Source organism: Drosophila subobscura, chromosome O (assembly GCF_008121235.1).
Source record: "Drosophila subobscura isolate 14011-0131.10 chromosome O, UCBerk_Dsub_1.0, whole genome shotgun sequence".
NCBI classification, from domain to species: domain Eukaryota; kingdom Metazoa; phylum Arthropoda; class Insecta; order Diptera; family Drosophilidae; genus Drosophila; species Drosophila subobscura.
This window is the reverse complement of record NC_048533.1, coordinates 16,329,578-16,341,699: the sequence shown is the minus strand read 5'-3', so window position 1 is coordinate 16,341,699 and position 12,122 is coordinate 16,329,578. Positions and strand designations below refer to the sequence as shown.

General features: G+C 49.1%; 7 protein-coding genes across 9 annotated transcripts in view; 5 read left to right on the top strand and 2 right to left on the bottom strand.

Annotated features, from left to right (window-relative positions):
* LOC117896234 (octopamine receptor beta-3R) overlaps positions 1-3,857 on the top strand; it is a 35,300-nt gene extending 31,443 nt beyond the window's left edge. For 2 of the 3 annotated variants that reach the window (XM_034804380.1, XM_034804379.1), the window contains 3 exons: positions 557-955; positions 2,581-2,689; positions 2,763-3,857. In XM_034804380.1, the coding sequence (XP_034660271.1) occupies positions 557-955; positions 2,581-2,689; positions 2,763-2,973 (719 nt within the window). In that variant the 3' untranslated portion in view covers positions 2,974-3,857. The remainder of the gene's footprint in view (positions 1-556; positions 956-2,580; positions 2,690-2,762) is intronic. The other variant, XM_034804381.1, reaches the window with a different exon arrangement.
* A 119-nt stretch (positions 3,858-3,976) lies between these two features.
* LOC117896237 lies at positions 3,977-5,581 on the top strand. Its single transcript, XM_034804383.1, has 4 exons — positions 3,977-4,148; positions 4,378-4,619; positions 4,684-5,232; positions 5,293-5,581. The coding sequence occupies exons 2-4, from the start codon at positions 4,503-4,505 to the stop codon at positions 5,518-5,520; spliced, it is 894 nt and encodes a 297-aa protein (XP_034660274.1). The 5' UTR covers positions 3,977-4,148; positions 4,378-4,502; the 3' UTR covers positions 5,521-5,581.
* A 44-nt stretch (positions 5,582-5,625) lies between these two features.
* Positions 5,626-8,300, bottom strand: LOC117896236 (glutamyl-tRNA(Gln) amidotransferase subunit A, mitochondrial). Its single transcript, XM_034804382.1, has 4 exons — positions 8,172-8,300; positions 7,869-8,116; positions 7,565-7,807; positions 5,626-6,670 (listed from the first exon to the last, which is right to left on the bottom strand). Exons 1-4 carry the CDS (start codon positions 8,202-8,204, stop codon positions 5,668-5,670), a joined length of 1,527 nt encoding a protein of 508 aa, XP_034660273.1. The 5' UTR covers positions 8,205-8,300; the 3' UTR covers positions 5,626-5,667.
* On the top strand, positions 6,772-7,453 carry LOC117896239 (NADH dehydrogenase [ubiquinone] 1 beta subcomplex subunit 11, mitochondrial). Its single transcript, XM_034804386.1, has one exon. It carries the CDS (start codon positions 6,871-6,873, stop codon positions 7,330-7,332), a length of 462 nt encoding a protein of 153 aa, XP_034660277.1. The 5' UTR covers positions 6,772-6,870; the 3' UTR covers positions 7,333-7,453.
* Positions 8,301-8,522: 222 nt separating the features above from the next.
* LOC117897570 (pyrroline-5-carboxylate reductase) lies at positions 8,523-9,768 on the top strand. Its single transcript, XM_034806513.1, has 2 exons — positions 8,523-9,511; positions 9,580-9,768. Exons 1-2 carry the CDS (start codon positions 8,733-8,735, stop codon positions 9,641-9,643), a joined length of 843 nt encoding a protein of 280 aa, XP_034662404.1. The 5' UTR covers positions 8,523-8,732; the 3' UTR covers positions 9,644-9,768.
* LOC117897569 (pre-mRNA-splicing factor 18) lies at positions 9,729-10,845 on the bottom strand. The gene has a single exon (XM_034806512.1). It carries the CDS (start codon positions 10,779-10,781, stop codon positions 9,759-9,761), a length of 1,023 nt encoding a protein of 340 aa, XP_034662403.1. The 5' UTR covers positions 10,782-10,845; the 3' UTR covers positions 9,729-9,758.
* Positions 10,846-10,972: 127 nt separating this feature from the next.
* Positions 10,973-11,961, top strand: LOC117896319 (coiled-coil domain-containing protein 124). Its single transcript, XM_034804551.1, has 2 exons — positions 10,973-11,493; positions 11,559-11,961. The coding sequence occupies exons 1-2, from the start codon at positions 11,036-11,038 to the stop codon at positions 11,743-11,745; spliced, it is 645 nt and encodes a 214-aa protein (XP_034660442.1). The 5' UTR covers positions 10,973-11,035; the 3' UTR covers positions 11,746-11,961.
* Positions 11,962-12,122: the final 161 nt, after the last annotated feature.

The following is a 12,122-nucleotide window of genomic DNA, read 5'->3' as shown; positions in this document are numbered from 1 at the left end:
AGAGACTTAGACTAGAGCTTTATGTTAGTTGCACCGCCAAGCAAAGAACAACGACGGAAACCTTCAATGAAAAGTGTTGGGAGAGCTGCCATTGAAAGCCTTGAGAAAGGAAGAACCATGTAATGTCCTTCTGGTCCATCTGTTTGCTTTGATTCCTCTCTTTTTCGCTCCTCCCTGAACCTATGTGTGTGGCGATGCATGGCACGCATGCGCATGTGATGTGATGTGCTCTGTGCCCCCAAATCCTTGACCAATACCTATGATGTCCTGTCTATGAAATGAATTTATGTCTACTACTTGTCTCTCTCTCTCTTTTTCTTCCTCATTGTAATTGTATCTCTCTCTCTCTATCTATCTATGTATCTGTCTCTCTCTTTCACAACATTTCTTTTGTGTGTGTGTTTGTATGTGTAAATATATGTAAACCGAATCATCAAATTTTGTCCAACCGCAAAAACTTCTACTCCAAAAAATCAACCAAAAAACAAACAAATTTGTGATCGTCCCCGAACCAAAAACCCCGCAAAAAAAAACCAACCAACAATCCTGCAAGCAGAGCACGAATTTTCCAATAAATCCTCGCTCATTCGACGCGGTGGCATCTGCATATTTGTGGATGAGGAGGAGGCCGAGATCGGTGATCAGAAGCCGCGCGGCATCAAGTTTGCCCCCGTGTCCAGCCCGCTGCCCAAGTGTCCGCTCTGTGGGAGCGACATCAGCACCGCGAATGCCACAAATGCCACAGCCGCCAACATCACAACCAACTCCACTGACACCACCGCCAATGCAAGTAGTAAACGTAGTAGTCACGCCCCAGCTCCAGATCTTGAGCCAGAGGAGCCCCCCACACGCTTCTGGCACAAACGTACGGCGGCGGTCACGGCATGCTGGCAGCAGAGGCAGCGCCATCGGAAGCACCGCTCCAAAGCCGGATGCAGTCACTGTGGTGCAACCGGTGAGTCTTGTCGTATCCACCACACAGCAAACAGCAAACAGTAGCCCAGCCTCTACCCCCATCCTTCTCTCTCTCATTCTCGCTCTCTCTTTTTCTCCTTGTAACTCTTTTGTCTGTCTGTGTCTGTCTCTCGGCTCAGTCAGTTTCTGTTTCTGTACCCGTATCTGTGTCTGTCTCATGTTTTAACACTTCAATCTCACGCTTTTCCTACGCTATCAGTGTCAATCATTTGCTTTCCTCTCGCATCAGCACTCGCATCAGTCCAGGACACACACGCACCCACACATCCCAGCTGTATATACCGACATGCATCCTTAAAAGTATCCTTTCAATGGCCAAAAAATAAACCAACATCAAATACACGATTTTAGGGTAAAGCCAAGTCTTTGACCTGAGACAACTTTGTCCTCAAATCGAATTAACATCATTATAGCTGAACCGAACTGAACCCAAACCCAAACCGAATCTGCACCTGACCACAGGATCCGCCCAAAAACCGTTTTAGACAGCGTCCCCCCTGATAACCAGCTTAGTCAGGGGCTTCACACGCACCTAACGATACAGAAAACCCAGCCAGGCCCACACCCAAACCCATCTGAGCTTTCTCCACTCTCATGCTGTACATAAATAATTGCTTCCGTTCTGCACGTGCGTTTGCCTTGCCATGTTGCGCCTCCACTTTGCCATTCGTTTTTTGCATTATGATTTCGTTCCACCTTGTCCGCCCACACCTGCCCAGCTGGCTGGCTGGCTGGCTGGCTGGCATTCCCCTCTGCAGAGCACTTAACATCGAGTATCCATCTATGGCCATGCCCAGCTCTCCACTGGGCATCCATCAACGGATGATGGCGACGACAACAAGAATCGAGGAGGCGGAGAGCGAAGGACAAACTTGTCCGCCACTTCCTGTTGCTCACTGTTGTCCGTCTGATTTGTTATACTTTCTCCTGCCCTCAACTCTCACTTTCAGGAGATGTTGTATGTATATATGCAGGGAGGGGCTGTATGTCTTTGTGATAACAAGTGTCCTGTGTAAATATTTTCAATTGTTTGCTTCGTTTTTATTACTTTCCCCCCAACACCCCACACACTTCCATATATACATTCCAATCAAGCACCCAAGACACCCATCCACCAGCAGCAATCGCCCCCGCACCACAGCACGAAGATACGAGAACTCGGTACTCGGTACTCGGGATACCTCACACACACATATGCCGGCAGTGTAATGACAGTGATGGGTCGACGGTTGGGGCGGGGCGGGGCGGATAGAAAATGCCCTCGATCCAAGAGCAATAGTATTACTAATGTCAAAGTTAAATATGCCAGGACATGACCCGTCGCATACACAACATGCCCGGCACTTTCTCTCCACAGAACGAGCACACTAAACCGAACCAAACCGAATCGGACCGCCTTTTTGCATCACACACAATCACACTACAGCAAAGCAGAGCAAAACAGCAAACTGTCAATTGCAATGGCTTAACAGCACAGAACTTGACTCTGGTCGATGGGCTCAGACGTCGGGTTAAAACGAATCGAACCGCAACGAATTGAACCTAATCAGCCAATTGCCTTCTCTCATTTCATTTCAATCCTAAACTCTTTATCTGCACCCACAGGCGGCTCGGTGCGGCCGGCAAAGGGATGGAAGGCCGAGCACAAGGCTGCACGGACTTTGGGCATCATCATGGGCGTCTTTCTGCTCTGCTGGCTGCCCTTCTTCCTATGGTAAGTCCGCAATCCAGCACAGCAGGGAGCTCATCGCTTCAACTGTATTTCTGTCTGTCTGTCTGTCTCTCAGGTATGTCATCACCTCGCTCTGCGGTGCCGCCTGCCCCTGTCCCGATGTGGTTGTGGTGGTGCTCTTCTGGATCGGTTACTTCAATTCGACGCTGAATCCGCTTATCTATGCCTACTTTAATCGGGATTTCCGTGAGGCATTTCGCAATACGCTCGAGTGTGTGCTACCATGTCTGGAGAAGCGAAATCCCTACAATGCGTATTACGTCTAGACCGGATACTACGCCACAACCCCCCCTTTACCATTGAACAATGCCCCTGTTAGTGATATTTAATACTTGAGAAACTCGTAATACCAAAGAAAAAATAAGCAAGGAAAAACAAAAGGCGTTCCGTGCAAGCATCTCTAGCTGGCAAAATCCTTCGAGCTAAGCAATACTCAATGTGTGTTTCTGTATACGTGTAATTTTTCACTTAAGCAACGATAGGGAATTAAATTAAATTTATGTTCTGTGCGCCCCATTGGTGTGCGACTCTACTCGTGCACAGGGGAGAGCGGCGCGCTGACACCCAGAACTACACTAAACCTAAATATATAACTGTTGTTGTCGCAAGAACAAGATATACGTAAACATATTATACATATACATACATTCATATACGATATAGGAAAGTCAAGCAATTCGAAAACCCGATGGCTTATACATACTCGTATGTATGAGAACAACTCCAGAGTTCAAGTTAAATACGATATTATTAAGGAAGCAACGATTGTCTCTTTGGCGTTTCGAAGGGTTTACACTTTTTGCTGGAAATGTTTGATTAAAAATATCTGTCTCCCATTTTGTGTGTATTATAGTTACCAAATTCAAAGTTTAATGATTGTTATTTAGTTAAGCAACTGTCTAAAATGGTTGGTTTTTTTATTAAAGCTGCAGAGTCTCGGTCAGAGTCCCGTCCTAGCCCCAAGCCCCTTTCAAATGCAATCAAAATTTCCAAGAAAGAGTGTAATCCCATATGAAATACCCCATTAGGCATAAAGTATCATATATGTATAATCTAGTGTTACGAGTAATAGCAAACAAAATCTACATACTCGAATTAAAACGAAATCGAGAATTATATTATACAAATTATGCAATTCAAATTATGTAAAAATGGATAAAAGAGAGATAAAGTGTACGCGAAATGATTTGAATTTTCAAGCAGAATGACAATCTACCAACAAGTAAAAACAAAAGAATTGAAAAAGAATCTTGATCTAAAAAAAACAACAACAAACTGACAAGCTGTAGAAAATTCGCTGTAAAATCGATTTAGTTGTACTTTTACTTGTATTTCAATTTGGTTGCCCGGGAATCCCCTCTCTTGAGTTGAGAAGACTTTTGTGATAGCAAAGGAAATTGATTGTATTTCTAGTTGAATTGGTTTACGTTCGTTGTCTAAGGTAAAGCATCCCGTACATAACGAGTACCCTAACGAGTATCTACGTACATAGATGCTTATGTACAATGTATGTACATATATGATGTATGTGCGTGTGTATGTATTTTCAATGTACTTGCTGAACTAAACTTATTGCATATTAAAGTGTGAAACTAATGTGTTTTGAAAACAATTGAATGCGTCGTGTGCACTCACTTACCCCACTCAGTGTGCGTGGCATTTATTTTTAGCATCGAAGGGAGCGCATCGTTGGTATATATAGAATGGTCATGCCGGCTGAGGCGGCAGATGTTTTCAGATTTTGTCCGTCCGGTTGGTTGGTTGCTTGGGTTAGTTTGCTCTCGCTCGCCGCCAAATGCCCAACAACGCCCGCATCGAGCACACGTCCGTGGAAGCGCACGAGGGGGAAGCCACTTGCCTGGCGTACTTCAACCATCAGCTGTTCTCCGGTGGCGCCGATGGGAAAATCCGAGTGGGTATTACATGAACACTGCCCGCCGTCTTTGCTGGCTACATTTCGGCTAATCGAGTTGCAGATCTGGTCGGAATCGCTGCAGCTGTTGGACACGGTGAACGCCCACGATGCCTACATCTACTGCATGGCCGTCAATGAGCATGGGAAACTCTACTCGAGCAGCTGCGACGGTCACGTGAAGTTCATGCTGCCGCCCTACGGGGATGCATCGGTGGAGGATCTCTTCCGCTGCGACGACTCCATCCAAGCCATGTACTGCGATGGATCTGTGCTGTACACGGGCGACGACAAGGGTGTGGTGACCACCTGGAGCAACGATCGAATGCTCTTCAAGTACAATCTGGTGGAGGAGGTCAAGTCGCTGGCCGGCGAAGAGAGGCTGATCTATACGGTGCGGGATTTGGACGTGGTGGTGTCTCTGACGGTTGATGGCAAGTCCGGAAAGTACAGCAACAAGGCAGTAATACCCGGCAAGTCGCCCCTGACCCTCCTGGGACCCATGGTCGAGGGCAAGCGCAGCTTCATTGCCTTTCCGGATCGCACAGGAATGGGCCTGCAGCTGGTTAACAATTTGCCGCAGCAACAGTTTGCCCACATCTGGCAATTGCCGGTGAGTGAGTCCTCAAGTCAAGATGTAATCGCTCCTTATGTGTTGTGAAATTGCTTGCAGAATTGCCACGAGTGGATTGTCAACAGCATTTGCGGCGACGACTGCCATTTGTACTCCGGTGGCTACGACAAACAGGTCAAAGGTTGGACCGATTTGGCCTCCCCACAGCCACGTGCCCTGGGCCACGTCGAGGTGGGAAGCTGGGTGAATAGTATTTGCTGTGGCGACAACAATGCCGTGTACATTGCGAGCAACGATGGATTTATTCGCTGTGCGAAATTTGTTTAGAAAAGACGCGCGTGCTTGTTGTGATGCTGCCAGACCTTTAAAATAACATGTGCCGAGTGGCAGCCCAAGCTGTTTTTTTAAATTAATACTAAATATACATTTTAATACCAGTAAACTTTTAAACGTTTATTGAATTCTAACTTCATCTTATAAGCTAAGTTTCTGCTCCAGTCTGTGATCTAGCGAGTCGAAGGCCACCTGCGCCTCAATCCAGCGAGCCACGGAGAGCAGCAACTGTTCGTTGAGGCTGCGGCTCATCAGTTGCAGGCTCAGTGGAAGTCCCGCTTTGGAGAGGCGTATGGGTATCGATACGGCAGGAATACCCGCCATGTTGGCTGGCTGTGTGCAGAAATCCTGCACCGCACACTGATCCCGGTTGCTGAGCGAGGAGAAGTCGCTGTACAAAGGAGCTTCAGTAAGAGTCGTCGGTGTGAGGAGAATGTCCACACGGTCTTCCTTCGAAGAAGTCTCAAATACCTTTGCAAAGTCCTCGGCAATCAAGCGCCGCACGCGCAGCGCCTTTTCAAAGTAGTGATCGTAATTTTTGCGCAGCAGCAGAAAGTTTCCCGTCAGTATGCGCGTCTTGACCACATTGTTAAAGCCCTCGGCGCGGGATTGTGCATACAACTGCTCAGTGCTGCGCTCGTCAGAAGCGCGGTGCCCATACTCGATGCCGTCGTAGCGCGCCATGTTGCTGGCCACTTCGCACTGGTTCAGGATCGAGTAGACGAATATGCTGGCTGCCGTATTGGGCAGGGAAACCTTCTGCACTGAGGCACCAGCGCACTCTAGGAGATCTGCCACCTTGGTCCACGTTTCCAGAACTTCGGCGGACAGTCCGTTGCAGTGATATTCCTTGGGAATTCCGATGCGCACCACTCCCAAATCGATTGCATCCACTTCGGGCAGCTGTAACTTTGTGAACGGTTGCCTAATGGTCGTGGAATCCTTTCCATCCGGTCCAGAAACTGCATTCAAGATCTCAACGCAGTCGCTTACCGAGCGGGCGAAAATACCCGGCACATCCATGGAGTTGACCAAGGGAATGAGTCCATGACGGGAGACCAGGCCATAGGTGGGTTTCAGTCCCACAACACCGCAATACGAGGCAGGATTTCGGGTAGAACCGCCAGTGTCTGATCCAATGCCACTACAAAGAATCAAATATATTGCGTATTAAAACCAACACATTTAAAAAATACCAAAGCAGTTATAAGGAAGATTGGCAGCCCCTTGCACCAGCTGATTGTGTGTGGAGAACGGTCACTCTGCGCTGCTGTCAGAAAGTCGACCGAACGACGAAAACTTTAATATTTACGAAAATTGCAATTATATTTGCATTCTGAAGCGATGTCTGCGCTCTTTCGTGTAACCAGCCGTGCCGTGGCGCTTCAGCGCTCCCTGGTGGCCAACCAGGCGGCAGCATTACGGGCATGCCGCAGCATAAAGACGTCGCCAAAGAAGGACGAGACAATCGCAGCCCCCGCCAGCGTAACAACAGAAGACTTTGCCAATCCCAGCCCCAAGAACTGGATGAGCTACGGCTTCGACTATAAGGAGGAGGCGGAGGATCGCAAGGCGACGAAAGCCACCTTCTTCGTTACCGTCACCCTGTGCCTGGTGTGGGGAACCTTCTACTGGTCCTACTCACCCGACAGTCAGATGCGCAACTGGGCCCAGCGCGAGGGCTTCTTGGAGCTGCGCCGTCGCGAGCAGGCTGGCGTGGATTTGGTGAGCCCCGACTACGTGGACCCCGCAAGCATTTCGCTGCCATCGGACGAGGATCTCGCCAACACGGAAATTATCATCTAAACAATTAGTGCTCTATCCCTTAGTTTGTTATGTAATGAGTGCAGCTGGTGGCCACTGCCGAGCCGCGCGTTCTGCTCGTTAATAAAAATGCACCTTCCGGCGCGAACGAAGCTAGCAATGATGCCCGTGAGAAGTATTTCGTAGGAATAATCCAATTTTCGAGTTTAACATGTCGGCAATTGAGGTTAGGTGCAAGGTGAAAATTGTAAACAACCGAAACAAAGTTACTCACGCAAAGCACAAGCCAGCGGCCACAGCCGATGCGGATCCTCCTGAGCTGCCGCCGGCGATGCGCCAGTTGTTCTCTGTCAGATCCTCGCTCCAGATGTTCTTGGTCGGTCCGTAAATGGAGTCCACTGTGCCGGCGCCCATTGCAAACTGGTCCATATTGGTCTTTCCGAGGAGCACAGCGCCGGCTTGGCGTAATCGGGAGCACACAGTCGCATCGTAGGGCGGCACAAAGTCCTGCAGCATGCTGGAAAACAAGAGGGAAGGCTGAGCAAGCTGTTTGCTTGAGAATATTCTTGCAAACCCACCGTGAGGCACAGGTTGTGTGCACATTCTTCGTGCAAAAGTTATCCTTAATGGCAATGGTGACGCCATCCAGGCTACTGTTCGGCTGCTTCTTCTGGTAGCGTTGCTCCGACTCCAGAGCCTGCTGTCGTGCTTCTTCTGGTGTGAGACGCACAAAGGCATTCAGCGTCTTTAGATTCACGGCATCCTCCAAAGCCTGTTCCGCCACCCGGCGCGGAGAGAGCTGACCATCGGCATACCTGGATGTCAACTGAAAAGTCTTTAAATAAAATACTTCTGGCTATCCAATTAAAGCTGTGACCCACTTGTTTGATGCTCCACTGCAGATGTCGCCGCATTCTACTCAGAAAATCACAGCAGCCTGCGGGAGACACCAAGTTTTATTCAAACCAGAACCAGGCGAAATAAAGTCAACAAGAATTTATGTCTAGTAGATATTTATTGGTATTTTCTAACCGCTGTGTTATGGTCGCACTGCAGCAGTGCTGACATTTTAGCAGATTAAAGGGTTTATCTGTTGTTTTTTAATAACATTAAACCTTTATTTTGTTTAAACGAATATTTGTTTAAATACATTCAGATATTATTATTATTCACTTTATATGCAGGGGCTGTAAGTGATCCATATTAATAAGACATTTTCCAGCCATTTTCTGTTTTTAATCTAGCTTTACTTTTACTTTGATTTTCTGCCAGCACTGCTCCTAAGACAGATGCTATTGATTAGAACGGCGATAAAATCCAGTCAAGCGCAATTATTACCCGGAAAGCTTCCACGCCGACGCCATAACGTTAGATAATAGCAATCTATCATTATAAGCAAACGTCTGAAGAGCAAATTAATTGCAAAAGGGCGAGGCAGGAAGATGGCAAAGCTGGATGAACGTATTGGCTTCATTGGAGGCGGCAATATGGCTTTTGCCATTGGCAGCGGCCTCGTTAGCTGTGGCATTGTGAAGCCCAGCCAGGTGCTGGTCTCGGGCCCGCATATCGAGAACCTTGCCCGTTGGCGGGAGCTGGGAGCCGTCACCACCGACGAAAACTGCGAAGTTCTGGAGCACACTGACATTGTGTTCATTTGCGTCAAGCCGCACATCCTGGGACCCTGCGCCGATCAGCTCAAATACAGGCATGTGCCGTCCGCGAAGGATGCCAACAAGCTCATCGTTTCCGTGCTGGCGGGCACCACACTCAAGACCCTTGAGGAAAAGTTCGACTTTATCGATAGCTCGGGCCTGAAGGTGATCCGAACGATGCCCAACACATCAATGCAGGTCGGCGAGGGCTGCACCGTGTACACGGGCAACTCTCGTGTCACTCACCAGGATCTGGAGAAGGTGCATCTAATGCTCAACGCACTGGGACTGGCCCAGCAGGTGCCGGAGCACATGATCGACGCTGTCACCGGCGTGGCTGGCTGTGGCCCAGCCTTTGTCTACACAATAATCGAGGCTCTGGCCGATGGTGGTGTCAAGCAGGGTGTTCCCCGGGCCATGGCTTTGCAGTTTGCAGCTCAAACCCTACTGGGCGCAGCCAAGACTGTTCTCATCACCGGCAAGCACCCGGCCGTGCTGCGCGACGAGGTGTGCTCACCCGGCGGCTCAACCATTGTGGGTGTGCACGAGCTGGAGAAGGGCAATCTCAGGTGAGGCAGTGGCACGCAGTTTGGAAATTACTCAACTATTAAGGTTCTTCCTCTTTGATTTCCTGCAGGGCCACGCTCATAAATGCCGTGGAAAAGGCGACACAACGCTCGGCAGAGCTGGGCAAGAAGTGAAGGAAGTTTCCTCGATGGAATGTCTCCCCATGCTGTCTATATACAGAACGCAGTTCCATTTCAGTTACAAACTCAATGTTGCTACTATAATTATGACTAATATAAACGTTTCACTTTATTCACGATCCTTCTTGCTGACATATTCGACGCACTTGGAGGGATCTGTGGGAAAGTACTCCTGGCATTTGGTCATCAATCGCTTCAGTCCCTGTATGTACTTGCGCTGCGTTTCATCGTTCATGACGTGCGCCACGTTCTTGGAGAAGATCTTCTCGCGACCAGTTCTCGCGTGGATGCCCACCATGGTGACACCAATGGGCCAGGGGGCATTGCCGATGGCCATCTCCAGGTAGGCATCGCTGGCAGTGATGTAGTTGCGGTTCAGCAGATGCTTGACAATGTCGCGCAGGCTGTCCAGGATGTCCTCGGGCAGCGTGTGGTGCTTCAGCTTGCGGAACAGCGGCTTCACGTACTCCTTCGTCTGCGTGTAGATCACACGCGTCATTTTCACCTTTGTGGACATGATCTCGTGCTTGCTGTAGGTCGCAATCTGGTCGTTCCACAGCTTGAGCAGGAAGGTGAGCAGCGTGATGATCACGTCCATGTCGTAGTCTTTGTTGCGGCCCATTTTCTTGGCCATTGTCTGTATGCTCTCCCAGGAAACGGACTCGTCCAGCTCGGCCAGGTCGGATTTCTTGTCCTCTTTGGCGGTGGGTGCGTTGGCAAACATCTCCTGCAGATAGGCGGCATCCACCTGCTCCATGGCCTCCTGGAAATCGTTGCGGAATCCCCGATTAGCCTCGGGCTGCGAAATCTCGCATTGCCGCAATCTGTCGAACGCCTCCGGCTCCGTCTCGCCGAATATGAGAATGGGTTCACCGCGCTCACGCAGACGCCGGATGACCTCTGTGCGCGGCAGTATGTTCTGTCCGTCGGCCACAAAGCTGTAGGCCCCCTCCGTGATCTGTCCCTGCGCCTCGACCGACTCCTGCTTCTTGTAGCCAACTTTTTGCAGCACTTCCTCCGTGTTCTTGGCGTTGAGATCGCCTCGCTTGAAGTACTTCTTCTTGTCATCGATCAGCTGCTTATCCTCAAGTAGCTTCCGTTTACGGGCTATTTCTTTCTTTAGGAGGTCCATGCTGTGCGAGGATTTCAATTGTTTAATTCGAAAATTTGTAAACAAAGATGCAGCCAGGGCGGAAGCGATATACTTTTGGTATTTATTACACTTGTTAGGAAAATACCAGTATATTTACGGTATATTTTCTACATGATATTGAATATTTCGGTATATTTCTGAGGGTGAGAAGAGTGTGTCAATAAATTCGCGGTCACACCGAATCAACATATTTACAATCGGAATTCGCAAATTTTTGACAAATTTTGGACAAAATGCCAAAGAAAATGGGTACCAACTCGAAGGCCGTGGAGGCGCGCGAGCGTAAGGAGAAGGAGCGCAAGGCGACCCAGGATAAGAAGGCCAAGGACGCCGAGGATCGTCTGTGGCATGACGATGACAAGAGTCTGGCCAAGAAGCAGCAGCGTCGCGAGGAGGAGGAACGCAAGCGGGCGGAGGCAGCCAAGCGCAAGGCGGAGGCCAAAGCACTGCTGGACGAGGAGATGAGCTCCATTAGCACCCAGCGCAAGCAGCCGCTGGCCAAAATCAATCGCCAGCAGATACTGGAGGAGGTGGAGAAGAAGCAGCGAAACCTCGATGCCATCAACGAGGCCAACAAGCCCGCCGCCACTCGCGTTGTGGTCCAGACCAATGTCATGGAGGAGAACCTCAATCGATCACTCGCCGACACTGATGTAGCCAGCAACATTGACCAGGCGCTGGTTGTTCTCAGGTGAGTGCCATCAAAGTTGTGAATCTTTTTTGGGTTTCTCTAAGTTCTGGTTCATATTCCAACAGTGTCAACGAGAGCGATGAGGACAAGCATCCCGAGAAACGAATGCGCGCCGCCTACAAAACCTTCGAAGCCAACAATCTGCCCCGCATCAAAGCCGAGAATCCCTCGCTACGCATGTCCCAGTGGAAGCAGCTGCTGATGAAGGAGTGGAACAAGTCGCCCGACAATCCCTTCAACCAGGCACGCTAGCGGTCCTGGGGATACCTTCCCTTCGCCCATGGCGACGAGTGTGCGTACTCTAGTGACTCTTTTGCTGCCGAGCAGCAAAGAAAAACCTTCAAAGGATGAATGAAACGCAGAATTTAATTTATACAAAAACTAAAAGTCGGAATAAACCAACATTATTTATAAAGGTGAAGTCCCTAGTAAGATCTCGCTCCTTATGCAACAAAACAACAACAAATGCAAGCACAGACAGGAGTGAAAATATTTAGACAGCTTTCCTTTGCTTATTTAATGACCAATTTTTATTGGCTGGACGGAACTTTGTGGCCCTGATCCGATTCCGGTTCCACGTTCGCCCTGTTGTGCTTATGAATGAAGTAATTACATTTATTGCTTTGATT